This window comes from Topomyia yanbarensis, chromosome 1 (assembly GCF_030247195.1).
Source record: "Topomyia yanbarensis strain Yona2022 chromosome 1, ASM3024719v1, whole genome shotgun sequence".
NCBI classification, from domain to species: Eukaryota; Metazoa; Arthropoda; class Insecta; order Diptera; family Culicidae; genus Topomyia; species Topomyia yanbarensis.
In genome coordinates this window covers 1,922,851-1,938,866 of record NC_080670.1, presented here as the reverse complement: position 1 = coordinate 1,938,866, position 16,016 = coordinate 1,922,851, and the positions used below count along the sequence as shown (strand labels likewise).

The 16,016-nt window shown below is 40.1% G+C and overlaps 1 protein-coding gene across 3 annotated transcripts in view; it reads right to left on the bottom strand.

Annotated features, from left to right (window-relative positions):
• The window catches only part of LOC131676580 (facilitated trehalose transporter Tret1), a 37,216-nt gene that overhangs the window by 7,502 nt on the left and 13,698 nt on the right, over positions 1-16,016 (bottom strand). For all 3 annotated transcript variants that reach the window (XM_058955712.1, XM_058955711.1, XM_058955713.1), the window contains exons 2-3: positions 5,398-5,513; positions 5,197-5,334 (exon numbers count right to left, since the gene is read on the bottom strand). In XM_058955712.1, coding sequence (XP_058811695.1) covers positions 5,197-5,334; positions 5,398-5,500 — 241 coding nt within the window. In that variant the 5' untranslated portion in view covers positions 5,501-5,513. The remainder of the gene's footprint in view (positions 1-5,196; positions 5,335-5,397; positions 5,514-16,016) is intronic.

The window sequence follows — 16,016 nt, the reverse complement described above, 5'->3', positions numbered from 1 at the left end:
TGTGGTACATCGATGTTTTCAAATGTGTGTAGTGCGAGATACATGCGCTGCACATCTAATTTTTTTTGAAATGGTTCAAAATTTCGAGTGGGTAATTACCCACTCGGTTATTTTCGAATGGGTAGTACTACCTATACTACCCACGCTTTCCGCCAGCCCTGCAAATGATATCCTACAATGTTATAAAGCAAGTAAAACGTCAACGATTAGAGTAATGTTTAGTTCGAAATTGCCCCGTTAGGGGGCGTTGGTATGTATCTATCAACCCAAAGGCACATAAAAATAATTAATAACTTTCAAAATGATTGTTTTCAATCGTGTCCCGACGAAATTTGATGCGGTTTTTTGTAAACGATCACAAGTGTGCTGGAGGATATTTTTAAGGTTTCTTTGGTCAAATTGGCTACATTCCGGGGTATTCCAGAAACCTGGTTCTACCAGGAAGGAGGGTATTTCAAAACACGTCGTGCGACATGTCAAACATTATGATTTTGCAATACTAGTGCACTAGATTACATTTTGAAGGGATTTTGGTTGATTGGCCACACCCCGGGGTATTCTTGGAACCTGGTTCCATGTGGAAAGATATCTCAAACTTCATGGTTTTGCAAAACAAGTACACTGAAGAACATTTCGAAGGTTTTTTGGTCGAATTGGCCACACCCTGAGGTATTACAGGTACCTAGTTCAACCTCCTTCCCGTTGGAACCAATTTTAAAGTGCTCTTGGGTGTGGCTAATTCGACCAAAAAGCCTTCAACATGTAATCCAGTGCACTGGTACTGCAAAATCATGAAGCTTGACATGTCGCAAGACGGGTTTTCAGGAATCAGGAATCAGTAGCGACTGGCTCAAATGGCACGTTTCCCATGTTGATCGGAGATTTGTGTCTTACCATGATTTGTCTTTTCGTCATTTCCCTGATGCGCAGGATTGGGCAAGTGGTAAGGTTAGGGATAAGGAAAATAACGACACAGAGAACATAGACAATACGGAAGTGTTCTTCATTTCCAAGGGAATAAAGACCCTTCTCGATGAGCGGATATATCAACACCCTCGAAGAGATACTGTCATTCAAATTCGGCTTAAACCGCTATAGGTTTAAAAACAAAAACGCCGTGACTTTTTGAAGGCCAAAGTTACGTTTGTAACCCAACGAAATGTATGTTTCATTCCCAAGGGAATAAAAGACACCTCGATTTGCAGATATATCAACACTCCCGAGAGGATATTTAAATAACAGAACGACAACGCCTCCGAAGAGATATAGTCATTCAAATTTGGCTCAAACCGATGTAGGTTTATAAACTATCGTCGTGACATTTGAAAGCCGTAATTCAGCTTATAACACTTTTTCGCTATAAATTCCAGGTCGTCGATACTGCAAAAATACTGCTGTATTTTCTCTTTAAGCGACTTGGTTCTCAGAACTTCCCAGCACAGAACTGTCCACGAACCAGGATTGTCGAACTCTAGCCTCATCAAAACATCAATACTCTTCCAACACAATACTTTATCCTGGTGAAGGCTATATGATTCGGCTGTAAATTCGACGTCTCATTTATCTCCTCCAATTTCTATTTCAGCCAGGTACAGCTTTGTTCAACCAAACAATACCATACCTAGCCAAACTCACTGAAACTGGGGATGAATGAGCTAGAAAGGATTGAAAGGAGACACCCGTGAAGATCTTTAAAACAGCTCATCCTTCAGCACAATCGAAAAGTGACCTACTGAGACTTGCAGACTCTATACAATGAGCCGAAGCATTGTTGAAGAGAGCACCTATGCGGTTGTGATTCTTTTCTTTGATTTTGATCAATTTTCTACCAACCGCAAGAGGTTGCTAGATCTAGGCGTTCAAATCAGCAAAGACGATGTACTTATGATCAGATAACAACGGTTCGAGCTCGTTGGGTACGAGCCAGTTGGTCTAATCATGCGTAATACAGTCAGAGCAGAGAGTTACATATGATACCTATTCTCTGTCAGATTGTGCAAATGTTAGATGGTTTGCTACATTAAATATATGCAAATTTGTGCTGCTTGAACATCAAATTGGTGCCTCTCAAATTGATATCTGAGCTGCCTTAAATTATGAGTGGAAACCCTTGTCTGCTACAGTATGATGCAACCCTTTTGAAACCATCAGCAGGTGATTATGATGATTCATTATGCGGCAAATATGCAAGATAATAGACGTATTTCTGTTTATGTTATCAACGGTCACATTGATTGTGGCAGCACAAATATCACGAGTTTGAGGTCGGATAAAAATATGCGTCGAAAGCAATATTCACAAGTTTACATGCACGAGGCATTCAACGTGGATTTGTCATGACATTTTGTTGTAAGCTACGAAGACGGGGTTAAGTAGCTTTCCAACATAGAAGCTTCCTTCATGGATGATCGGTTATTGAACCTATGAAAGCATTTGCTTCCTGAAACAGGCGGGATAGATTCATAGTTGCTGTACGTATATGCTGAAGATTAATTTGGGCTACTCGAACCATGGTCGATCAGAGTATTGCACATTTCATCACCGGCACTTATTGAACAGCTACTAGAAGATACCAAACACGTTGGCTTATAATCGCCTATAGCGAACCCCGAAGCGGGCATTAGTGACATCACCATCATTTGAGCCTCACGATTTGCGAAGAAACATACGTCCACTGTGTAAGAGATTTGCTTAAACAAGGACAATACCCACGACACTCCGTGCACGACTGGCATATTTTAATCATGCCAGCCATTCAGTCCTCGGCATGGAGAAACACTTCGGCTCGAGGACTCCTGTTTTCAGTCACCTTTTACGACATGGGATCTGGAACCTGGTGGATTAATTCTTGGCTGAGATACTTCAACCCGCCGGATGCCACACGACCTCTAGGCTGGTTTAGTCAGGAGAAAGATAATAGACTGTTATCAACCTCCTAGTGGACCACAGCCATATCTGTTGTTAGTCACCTCTTGCGACATAGGGACAGAAACCAGTGGATCAATTCTTGGCTGACATACTTCGAGAGATTTCAGCCCGCCGGATACGATACGGTTTTGCCAAGCGCATTTGAACAAGAGATATCGGGGTAGGGTCTCCATTCGATTGTCCTGGGTTTTTACTCATCTGATATAGTCACCCGACGTATAGAGTATTTTCTATGCTATACCAGGTCTCTGCACTTTCCGAAAAAATAGATAGAATCTATTCCAAACTAACATCGTTTTCAACATTGACGATCAGATTTATTGCACCAACAAATTTCACATAGACACACTTATAGCGTTTTCGTTTTAACATAGTACATACTTCATCTGTGTAAAAAGAGATATAATTATTGCAACTAATAACTTTTTCGTTTTTACTTAGTGCTACACCGGTGTAGTACAGAAAAAGAGACAGACTGATTACAGCAAAGTTTGAATGAATGTAGCACCGACTACACCGGTGTAGTGCACCGTCAAAAACGAAAATACTATTGCATTTCCTTCAGCAAAAATTTGACGTCTTAAACTGCCAACGTCTACTCTGATCATCTTATTTACGCATGTCGTATTCCTGAGGCGAAATTCTACCAGCAAATTTATACAATCCTTCCAATTAAATAAACGACGAGAATTGCACTTAAAATGCGTACAAAACTGCGCACATCTCTATTAACGCAACTGGAGCATCGCTCAATAAGGTTATCAATCTATTAATTGAAGTGCACTGTTGTTCATTTATCCCAGCGACTGAAACTGGATCTAACTCGATCCATTCATTGAAGTTTGTTTACTTTGAGCGTGACAACATGTATACAGACATATTTATCATATCCCGACAACCGACAACCAGAAGTCAACAGCCCGGTAACAGTTTCTCCACCGCAATGCGCTCAGTCAGACTCATACAGTATGTTGTGCGTGAATGGGTGGGGGGGGAACGGCAGGACGGTGATTAATTGAGCCTTATTAAACCTCAGTCGCGAGTCAATTAGTCGCGTCACGTAGACCGGCACTGCCATTGCCAGCGGGTTTTTGACATCACTATGGGCGGTATGTCGGCCTTCAAAAGTTAAAGTTTATTGTCAAATAACTGGTAGCCACTGGTTATTCAATTTAAAACAGCTGACCATTTTTTGCGGGTATCACTTTTTTGGGATGCTGCTGTGAACGGGTATGAGACGATGAATCAATGATTTGAATTATTATTGGCATTTATTTTTAGCTTTGGCTGGAACTGTCGTTAATTTCAGTAAATACTGAAAAAAATTTGAAACGGGACCTCTATTTTGAAAGCTATATTATACATTAGTATGATTAGTCATTTATGTTTCATATTTTCAGCTAGAACAAACATTCGTTTTACGCCATTATGAATAGTGGCAAAAAAACGCCCTTAAAAAATATAACCCATGGCCATCGCCGAATCTTGATAGGCAAATCAGCCAGAGTTGAAACCACATCAATAAATCTAAAATTTCGATTGGTTTCCCAATTAGCAAAGATCTTCCTCGTGTCGGTTATTGCATGATGATCACGTACCCATGGCGTGTACCGTTATCAGACCTCCGTTACTCTCGATGCGGGAACAATTGGGTACATCCCAATTGGTAGCTAAATCAGAATATTTCACCGATAGCGGTCGTATGATCGATTTGAGCCTTTATCGTATTGAATGCTCGTGGAATAGGCGATAACATTGTTACTACGCTTGGATCCATCTCACCGTTTTTTATGCTTAAATAGATTAGGACGGTGAATGCAGGTTGCAGTGATTTGTAATCCAATCTCTAGAATGATGTATGTCTAATTTCACGCGTAGTTACCCTAATTTGTAACTGGAGGAAACAGACCTAAAAGACATCGTTCATCGTCGAAATACTTTCAAAAAGGCGGAAAAAGTTTCCAATTTTAATAATCAATCTTACAATTGGTCGGTGTTAAGTCAAACCGGACTAAGTCGCAAAATCATAAAAAATGAGATAATGGTAACACTGGATAAAGAATTTCTTCATGTACATGTGACTTTTAATAGATTTGAAATGTGTTATAGTAAGCAGGAGTTATGGCAAAAATTATTTTCAAATTATAACGTAAAGGATGCTACGATTCAATCTTTAAACTTATTTTTCTCGAAATCAATGCAATGTCACTTAGTCCGGTCTGACTTGACGCCGACCAATTGATTTTATAACCGCCCAACATAGCCTACCTTGATCAGCTGTGAGATAAAAACTAGCATCGTCGGTGGTACCGTTCACATCGATGGTGACGTTGGTTCGTTCTAGCTGTGGCAATACGGGAGACGTCCAACCCAGAGCGGTTCCTGCACTAACGGCGGCAAGTGATACTGAAACGAAAACAAATGAACTCGCAACTGGTTTTAGGATCTCAAGGTTGTCAAACAACTTACCTCCGACGCCGGCCACAAACTGCATCAGCTTACTGTTGGAAGCCTGTCCCTCCGGTGGATCGTACAGCATGGGGTTCGTGACCCCCGGGCCATTGTTGCTCATGTTGCGGTGATGTCTGGAAAGAGAAGGTTTCCGTTTAGTTACAGCGGACCGTTTACCGTCGGTTGGTAGACAAAAACGTGAAGTACTCGTGATAAAGCGAAGGAAGTTTGTTTTACTTCCATGAGTTTCCATTAACGTGTTCAAACAAACGCCACACCGGTATTAAGTATACAAACAACGCATTCTGTAGACCGGTACCGGTAATTGGCTGCAGTACACACCCACCGAAAGTGAATACGTCATCCATTCAGCAGAATGAGAAGGAATAAAAAACCGGCTAAACTTGCACATTTTCCGACACGCCACTATCGAATTCCTGCGCTTTACGCTTTAGTAAGGAATTTTACTCAGTCACTGGCCGGCGTCTAGCGTGTTTGGTTGGTGTGTGAAAATTTGGCAGTGGCGCGTCGAACAATGAAAAGAAACACACGCCACACGAGGAGCAGGAGCATTTTTGTATGCAAACAATCCTGCTATTTATATATGGTGAACTATTCTCAATTGAATTTTAAAATACCTGCACTTCTCTGTCTTGATTTACGGGGTTGGCTTACCGCGCGATAGTGTGACTATTTTATTTTAATAGCTAAATACGGGTAGGGTAGCGAACTGGCCGTGAAGGCCAAGGTAAATTATGTAAATTTACTCGGTACTTGGTAATTGCATCGTCACGGTGAGCATATTGGGTTTCTTTTATCCGATGGAATTGGGCGTTGTACAATATGGTCAGCGGTACCGTCTACCGTCATAAAATGTTCAATGAACGATCTTTGTCATGCCTGCCCGAAAACAGATCACTGGTTTGGCTAATCAGTAAACGTATAAATCAATAATTACTCAGCGTGAACCATTGACTACCGCTGGTGACACGTACAGCAGGCCCTATCGGACGTGGTAATCATGACTCGTTGCTTCTCATTCGGAAGGAACAAGGCACGATTCGGCACTGTGGGAGAAATGTGACGCAATGCTTATCTGTACCCTTAGGAACGCGGGAACTGACGATTTTGTAGTCTGGCTCGTGTGTTTGTTGAAAGGTGATTAACCCTTTTTCGGGTTACAACTTCGAATTGTTTCAAGAAAGTCGTACACGAAAGGACAATATTGTTTCACAAGCTGCTACTGAAGATTGTAATTAGGAAGTTTCGATTCATCTGGAATCTTCCGCCGACAGTTGGTTTCTACGACACATTCATAAATTAGTCGTGATTCTGTCGTTTTTCGAAATCGATCCATAGTCGTAGTCGATACTTTGTCCGATCGTTGCGTTGCTTGGTAACATAAACAAATGCAGCTTGTGTGTAAATCGTAAGCATTTTTTTCCTAGAACAATTAGTTTCTGCATATCAGCGTTAATTGACAGCGGATAGGTTATCACCGCCATTACAAATTAGATTGTGTTGAAACTAACGTACTGATCAAGATCAAGTAAATATTTTTCCAAAACCCCTTATCAATGTGTGCTTTCCCCTTGCTACTATCGCGTTGACGCCAGGCTTCCTAAACACTGAACGTGTCATGTTATCAGATGTTTTCACACAATAAAAAATAAACTTTAAGAAGCTTATCAAAACTATTTGAAATCGTTATCGCCTATCCCCTTTTATTGCATCCAATTGAAAAAGCAGAATCAAACAACGCCCCAATTACCAGTGCAACCTGTTGCAATTCACGTGTTTCCACACTGCTTCCTGTCCACAACGAAATAAGTAATCACACAAATCCACCGCCTACTCGCGCTTTCAATCGGAAGGAGACGACCGAGAGGTTAGCCTGCTACTTTCGGGTATAACCTCTCACGGCTGACGTCATTATCCCATCTGACGACCAAATCCCATCGCTGGCTACCAACAGCGGAGAGAGTTGGACCTGGTCTAGCTGAGTAGCAGCATCAGTAGCACCAGAGAGTAACGAAATCAAAACGTGGTGTAAACAAAACACCGAACTAACGTGCTCCTTCGACCGCGTTTTTTTTTCGTTCGTTCCGATTGCAACGAACGTCGAGTTTTCCACCCGCCCATCTGTTTTTTGGGTAGTAGAGGTCATTCGAAGGACGCACCGTTCGAAACAAATCGCGTCAGCATCGAATGACGAAGAATTTTAATGGAAATTCGCCAATGAATTTCCACGGCATTTTTCAGATGCTTTTTGCGCGAGAAATTTCGCAAACAATCCGTTCGATTGTTTACAGCGGTACGCTTGGGCGCCAGTCTAAAAACGATGTCAGTTCGAGATTTTATTTTGGAAATTGAATATAGCGTTATGCAAATTTAACTAGTTTGTGGCTTGTTTGACATTTACATAATGTGCACTGGTAATCGAATCGACGCAACACCTCCCTCTCCCCTGGAACGATCTCGAAACCACGATTTAAAACAAGTTTCCCACCAACAGCGGTGCACTTCGCGTTTCATATTTCCTTACCACAATTGGGAGAATCCGTAATTAAATTACGTTATATAAACAGACGGGAAACCGGTCCGTCCACATCACGTTGATAGCCGATATCTATTGATATTCAATTATTTGATACCTTATAGGAGAATGTCTCCATTTGTGGGTGAAAATTGGAAACATTTTAGTCGCGAAGAACCTTACACGATCCGGAATTCTCATTTGAATTTCCTTTCTTGACTCATCTGACATTGTAGGTTACCTGGGGCACGTTAGCCATTTTTGGTCATTGGTTTCAATCGGATAGCGGTTGAGTTTGACAAAACCAATTGCGATTAGCGATTTCCTAATTCCAGACAATATCTCGTTTTTTACGGATGCAGAATTGTCTGAATAAGACCAAATTGATTGTTGAAGTTTGTCAAGCTTCTCAGTCTTGGAAATCAGTATTTTGAAGCTTTATTGTGGAGTATCTATCAACAGAAGTATTTGGGGTTGAGCTGAAGCGAGACTTGAAAAAAAACTTTAACCTCAAAGGCAGCTATTCAATATTTACGGGTCACCCGATATTCCGTATAAACAATCGTTGGGTGATGATGAAGTTGCGCAGTAAAACGAAACACCAACCGTCACTAATATTTACTTTGTTTGTCACTATGAAAATAAAGAAGAGATCATAGCAACCATCGACGGCAGAGATGGAATTTTTTCACAGTCATCAATTTACATCGTTTCAGTTTCCTTCTCATATCCACTCGCGATATTAGATAATATGAAAATATATATTACTGTAAAAATAGGCATACGATAACGTCAAGCAAATCCCGTGTAGGATCCAGCGATGGAGCGTCGAATGGTCAGAATGTACAAGAAAAAGTGAACGGGGAATTAAGTTTTTGTGGATATTAGTTTTTGAAGATCAGTACGTGAATCTGTCACGTTTTTTCTCCGAAAAAAAGTTGTTGATCCCGCAATTTTCGACTTTTTTGTTTCTCGCGTGCTATATTCTTGCACTTTTGAATCTGTTTTGTTTAACTGTCTGCATAATAATATACTCAGCTTAGTGAAAACGTCAGCATCGGTATCGATCTGTTTGTGGTTTGCAGTCAGATCAGCCATCCGGATCATCATCGATGCATTCTTCGTCAACTTCATCTGAGATTTTGTATTGTCACGGTATACCATTTAAGCGGAATGCTAGGAAAACGGTGGTTCCTGAAGCCTGCACCTGTTACAGACCAACCAAGTGAATTGCAAGGCGTAGCGCTCCAACCAAGGCCTTAGATGCACTACTTAACCTACTTCCATTAGACAAAGGGGTGCAATTGGAAGCTGAAAAGGCTGCACTGAGGCTAAATCGGACTAAAAATATCTTAAAAGGAAACCTTACAGAATATTTGAGTATCATGGGAAACTTTGCAATCAATCCCATTGTATTAGCTAATAAAGACTGGCTGGAGAAAGAGTACATACTATTTGAAAAAAACCATTCAATATATTCGAAACAGAACGTATTGAATGGGAATCAGGAGGTCCTCAAGCTCCTTCAGGATCCATTATTTTTTACACCGATGGTTCAAAAATGGGAAAAAGAATTGGAGCTGAAGTCACGGGACCCGGGATAAACATCTCAATATCAATGGGAACCTGGCCAACCGTATTTCAAGCTGAAATTCAGGCCATTATAGATTGTGTTGCAACTAAAAAGGAATTACAGACATACACAAATTTGTATCTTCTCAGATAGCCAAGCAGCCCTTAGTGAACTTAAATCCTTTATATGTACATCCAAACTGGTTTGGGAATGCATTCCATCACTTCAACAACTTGCTATGCAAAACAAAGTGAATCAATTCTGGGTGCCTGGCCACCGTGGAGTTGAAGGAAATGAGAAGGCGAATCAACGCAAGGTTAGGCTCTTCGAAGCTATTCATTAGGCCAGAGCCATTCTGTGGTATATCGGGCTGTTCTTTGAAAGAAGATCTAAAAAATTGGCAGAGTAGTATGGTGGAATCCAACTGGAAAAACACCTCAGCAGCTGAACAGAGCAAACGATTCATAACACCAGATAATAAAGTGGCTCAAAAACTTCTCAGCTTATCTAAGAAGGATTCCAGTACTTCTACTGGGTTAATTACTGGACACTGTGGTAGTAATCATCACATGAAGATAATTGGGAAGCTTCAAGATGACACTTATCGTTTTTGCAATAGTGATAGAGAATCTTCGGAACATTTATTGTGCAATTGTCCTGCACTATTCACAAAAAGGAACAAATTCTTCGGATTGGGACTAACTGCCAATAGAGTACGGATAAAAAGGTGAAAAAACCGTTCGATTGCTTTCTTCGTGATCCTGGAAGATATATGCCCTATGCGCAGAAACTATCTAGAAAAACATCAACCGAAACAAATATCCATACTTCAACATTCAAAGTTAAATCACAAACAATTGTCCAAGCAGCAACGTTAATGGATTAACGGGTTATTACACCTTGTGAGTAAAAAAAACGATCCTTTTTAAATTGTTTTTTTTTTCTAATCTAGGAGGAGTTTAGAAATTATAACGTTTTTTGACACTTGAAACTCGACCTTATTAACTTAGAAATTATTCATCATTAAAACATAGATTAAAACGATATTTCAACCATCACAGCGAAATTGCAGGAATTCCCCCTCCATCAAACCACTTTGAATAGAATTTTTTCCCGTTATCAAGTATTCGTTCTATCATCCCGAGCCTCGATTACGGAAAATGACATTATCTACATTTCCATTGTGTCTGGGAGCGGCGGCATTGACGCTCAAGCCGTAAAGCAAACGCATTGTCCAACACCAACAATTCCGTAATTCGAGCTGAATGATTAATTTTAAATATAGAATATGGCCGGCAAACAAATTAGGAATGATAACGAGCAATCTATTTCACCGTTATATGGACCTCATCGTCGATGATTTCGGATGGAAAAACTGCAGCTCAGTGAATCGCAGGTCGTAGTTTACACGGTCAAATCAACTCGTCAACCAATAATCAGTCATTCTTCTTGACACCGATGCGCTCGATATACCACGCGAAATGATTTGTCAATTATTAAAGTTTTTGCGTGTCATCGAAACAATTGACATCCTATCGTCACTAGGGGGCACCAGTAGCCACATCACATCGGTCAATTGACAGTGGAAGTGCAGCGCACTTCCACATCAATTAAGCAGTAAACCGCTCCAGATAGGCGTTGTCGACTGGCGAACTTTAATAGTGGAATGTTCCCAATTACACAGCAGCGGCGAACCGCAGTCAATCGATCTATTCGCAATGATGGTAAGATGACACCAAGCACCCGCGCTGGGATGCACAGCTCATAAATTTTCCATTCGAAATTAGGATACGGGCAGATGAAACTGGAACAGTGATCCGGAATCAAACACGCTCGCTCGGTAGGACACCAATCAATCACGTGGGTATGGAATCAATGAATTCTTCAAGTTCTTTCTGACCTATATTCGAATGTCATTTGGTACAAACATGCTATTTACTCGGAGCACAGTATATCACCCTCAGGAGTTCAGCCAATGACTTAAAAAGACACACAATTGTCGCTGATTCAAGGTGATAATAGAAATGGTTCCAGGTTGCTACCCTTTGGCTTCCGAATGAAATATCCAAACACATAATATATTCAAAACTGAATGGAGGTGTTGAAAATTATCTTTATCAGACTTCTTGAGTGGAAATCCGTCAGTATCTCCTGACGATTTAGGAAAAAAAATCACATTCTGAATAACAGCTCTCGAATAGCTCTGATCATGTCCAAATTCTGAAAGGAAGTAAAGCCCCTAAGTTGTCATGAAATCAGTGACCCAACACTTTCTCGTAGGAAGCGCACGGTTACAATCAAAAATTTCAAACTTGAAATATTTTAAAAAATGTCGTTTGTTACGAAACAGACTTTCAAATGTAAAAAGCATAAATCAATTTTGAAGGCCCAAATTGATAATTATCAATATGAGGTTCCATTTCAATTTTTTAAAATAAACAGCTATGATAGTTGGAAAGATTTTCACCAATTTTGTGGTATGGTATGACGAATAAAAATAACGCAAAAAGTAATTGCCTTTCGAAAACAACGTGAAAACTGGAATACCCCACTATATTTCAGACTGAGCCAATTCACTAGATTTATTTGTATTATCATTCAAAGCTGTTTGAAAACGACGGACGCAGCATTTTTCGAATATCGGCTAGTGTACTATACTGTGATGGCCCCTTTTTATCAGCCCCTTGGTAAATTTTAGGCTGATAAAACAAGAGTTGACAAAATCGGGACGTAAACTTTTCTTTCTTTTTAAAAAACCGAAGCTCTTAAAATATTCTTCTTTAGTCCCTAGATATAGCCTCATAACCTTTCCTGATTATTGAGCTTAAATTTCCCTTAAGGGGGTCTGACAGTGCAAAATTTCAAAAAAAAACCTGTTTTAATCCACCTAGAGGTGCAATTGTGCCTTTCTCATTTCTCCAAACTATGATTTAGTAGCTGGTTCGTACAATATAACATTATGGTAATGTTTTTCATTCTTATTACACTTGGTAAGTATATATAAGAGCACCTTTTTGCATTCATCGCGGTATCGGTTTGAATCGGAGTTTTCTATGTGATCGCACTCCACAACCCGTAACTCCGGAACCGGAAGTCGGATGGAGATGGAATTTAATATCGGTTTCCGGGGACGCAACACCTTTCATTTGAGACTAAGTTGATCAAATCGGTCTAGCCATTTTTGAGAAACCAATATAACCGTTATTCTGAATTTGGATGCTTCCGGATCCGTCGATGGTGGCTAGTGTGGCCAAAAAGACTTTGAATGACTGTTGGTGACCTAGATCTACAAATTCAACAGTTGTGTTTACATTTTGGAAAAAAAATCACCTTTTTACATTCATCGCAGAATTCGTTAGAATCGGGATTTGCTGCGTGATCGTACGTATCACCCTGTAATTCAGGAACCAGAACTCGTATCCACACAAAATTCAACAGCAGCTGATGGACCTTTCATTTAAAATCAAGTTTGTCAAAATCGGTTCAGAAAATTCCGAGAAACCGATGTGGACAAATCAACAAATTTTGTTTTGTAACCATACTCTTCAACTCGTAATCCGGAACAAGATGTCGGTTGAAAATGAAATTCAATAGCAACCTATGGGAATATTATACCTTTCATTTGAATCTTAGTTTGTAAAAATCGGTTCAGTCATCTCCGAGAAACCGATGTGGACATTTTGTTAACAAATCCGCACATACACACATACATACATACATACATACATACATATATACATACATACATACATACATACATACATACATACATACACACATACACACACATACATACACACAGATATTTTGCGATCTTGGCGAACTGAGTCGAATGTTATGAGTCGGTTAGAAAGTCGGTTTTTGGAGCAATTGCATAACCTTTCTATATGAGAAAGGCAAAAGAATAATATTTAGCTTAATCAGCATGAGTTCAATAGTATTTTCATGAAATGATGGTGGAATGGGTTTGAAAGTGGAGGGAATGGGGGGTTAGTAGAGTGGGAGTGGAGGATGCGTCAGAAATCCTTCATCTTATTTCGGTATACGGGATGGATGCAGGAAATGCGGGCGTGAGGGTGGTCCAAGGGGAGGGGAGTGATGAAGGATGGAGGTGTAAGGGCAAGACGGAGGGGGGGAGGGGGGCGGCGACGCAATACTCAACTGCATATTTTGTCTTCCATTTGAGACTTGGTTTGAGAAAATCGGTTCAGTCATCACCGAAGAACCGATTTGACTTTAATTGTGGAATATGCCCGGAATTCCGGACTTCCGGAATCGTCGATAGTAGGCAATATATTCAAAGAATGTTTGATTGGCAATCAGTGATCTAGATCTGCGATTAGAAGTTATTTGGTGACCATTTCAATAGTTTTTAGCCTCTGAGGTATTACGATTGTACCGATTTATATGGGAAATTCCAGTGTATCCTTACTAACACCCCTGTAACTCCGGAAGCAAGAGTCAGAACCGAATGAAATTCAGCAGCAGTCAATGGCATTACTGTATCTTTCAGTTGAAATCAAGTTTGTAAAAATCGGTAGAGAATTCGTTGGGGAATGGGTGTGATATTAGCTTAGGAACTTGGCGAGTTCCCCGGGGGCGTCATGACCTGTCATAGGTGGCCAATTTGGTCAAAGCTGCTTTGATTGATCATTAGTGATCCAGACCCGCAAACTAGAGTAATGTTACATCAATTTTAATATGTTTTACATCATTTGAACATCATGGTGGTACCAGTGTATATGGGAATTTGCTGTGTGACCGCACTCTTCAACCCGTAACTCCGGAACCGGAAGTCGGATCAACTAAAAATTCAATAGCAGCTTATGCGAGCGTTATACCTTTCAGATGAAACTAAGTTTGCGAAAATCGGTTCAGCCATCTCTGAGAAAATTGTGTGAGTTTAAATGACACACACACATACACTCACACATACACACACATACATACACACACACAGACATTTGCCGATCTCGACGAACTGAATCGAATGGTGTATGACACTCGGCCCTCCGGGCCTCGGTTAAAAAGTCGATTTTTACAGTGATTGCATAGCCTTTCTTTATATGAGAAAGGCAAAACTTTTTTTTTCATATTTCGGATCTGTAAGATCCGAAAAATATGCTCAAAGAAGTATTTACTCGAATTCAACTTGGTCGTCTGGTTGTCTGCTAGAGCCCATCAAACTACCAATTATCAATTTTCATATGAGGCTGAAAAATCGGGTAAAAAAACTGATAATATCGAGGGCTGATAAAATCGAGTCTTCACTGCATTTTGTATTTCGTTCCGTTAGCTAACACCAAATGAATGGCAATTACGAAAGAGGTGTCAGATACGATATTAAATTGAATTGACATACACTTTAGGCTGTTATTCGGCTATGTAAAATGTTCAAACATATTCCTTAAATTATCGTTTGCGTTTAAGAAATATTTGGTTGTCACGGAAGTAATTCAATCCGTGACAAAATTTAGCACTATCTCCGTCTACTATTGACACAGAACGGAACAAATTAACCGAACTCTCCATAACAATAAACAATACGGCTTGGTCGGAGCTCCAAATGTAATTATGTAAAGTCCGAATTCCAGACGTATTGCTAGCAACGAATAAAAATATGGGAGTTGTTTACAGGATAAAATAATCTTATTGGCTAAAAGCAAAGGATTTCAAACTGCGTCAATATTGTCTAGAAATGTGTAACCAAAATTTGTTTGTTTAAAAAGAAAACACACTTGTGCCCGTAATGGGACAAATATTAAAAGACATTTTTGGAATTCATTTGTCAGCAAAAAAAATTCGGCAACAGAAAAAACGCGTTTTTCTGACACTACAAATGAAGTCTGCTGCAGGCACGAGACAGCGAAACCTGCCCAGTCTGACTTCCCAATATTGTCTCCCCAGTTTACCGGTCTCAATGTACAGTCCTGAAACAACAGCTTCGTCGCATTGGTACCGCTGGTGTAACGAGACTTAGGGTTTGGATTAGTGCTCGTTGTCTTTGCCATAGATAGGCTTAGAAATTTCTTTTCACCAGCGCTACTTTAAAAAAAAATCTTCATCAATGTAAGACATACATACTTTAAAGTTGAATTAAAATTGGCACAATTTAGGCAATAGAGCAAAATTGATCGCAGCAATCGTCGACTGCAGACGCAAGTAATTTTCGTTCTCCGAGAAAAATGTCGTTATCATCGGATTTCAACTGTGAATTTTCGATATTTTAGACCATTTGTGGTTGTCCCGATAAACTAATAGAACCTGCAATTCCAAATCCGGTTTAATCGAAGTATGATTCGCATAAAGTCAAGTGAAAAGTGCGCTCCGGGCATCAAACTGAGTTGCAAAAAGAAAGAAACTGACGTGTAGCCCAATACATTTCCGGAAGCAACGTGGAAAGTATTTTTGGCAGTACATAAGATATAGAAAGGATTTTCGCATGCTGCATACCGGTGAGACCGTTTCATGTACCTTTTCCAAATATTTTAAATATCATGGCAATATGACAATAACATTTTTTCGCCT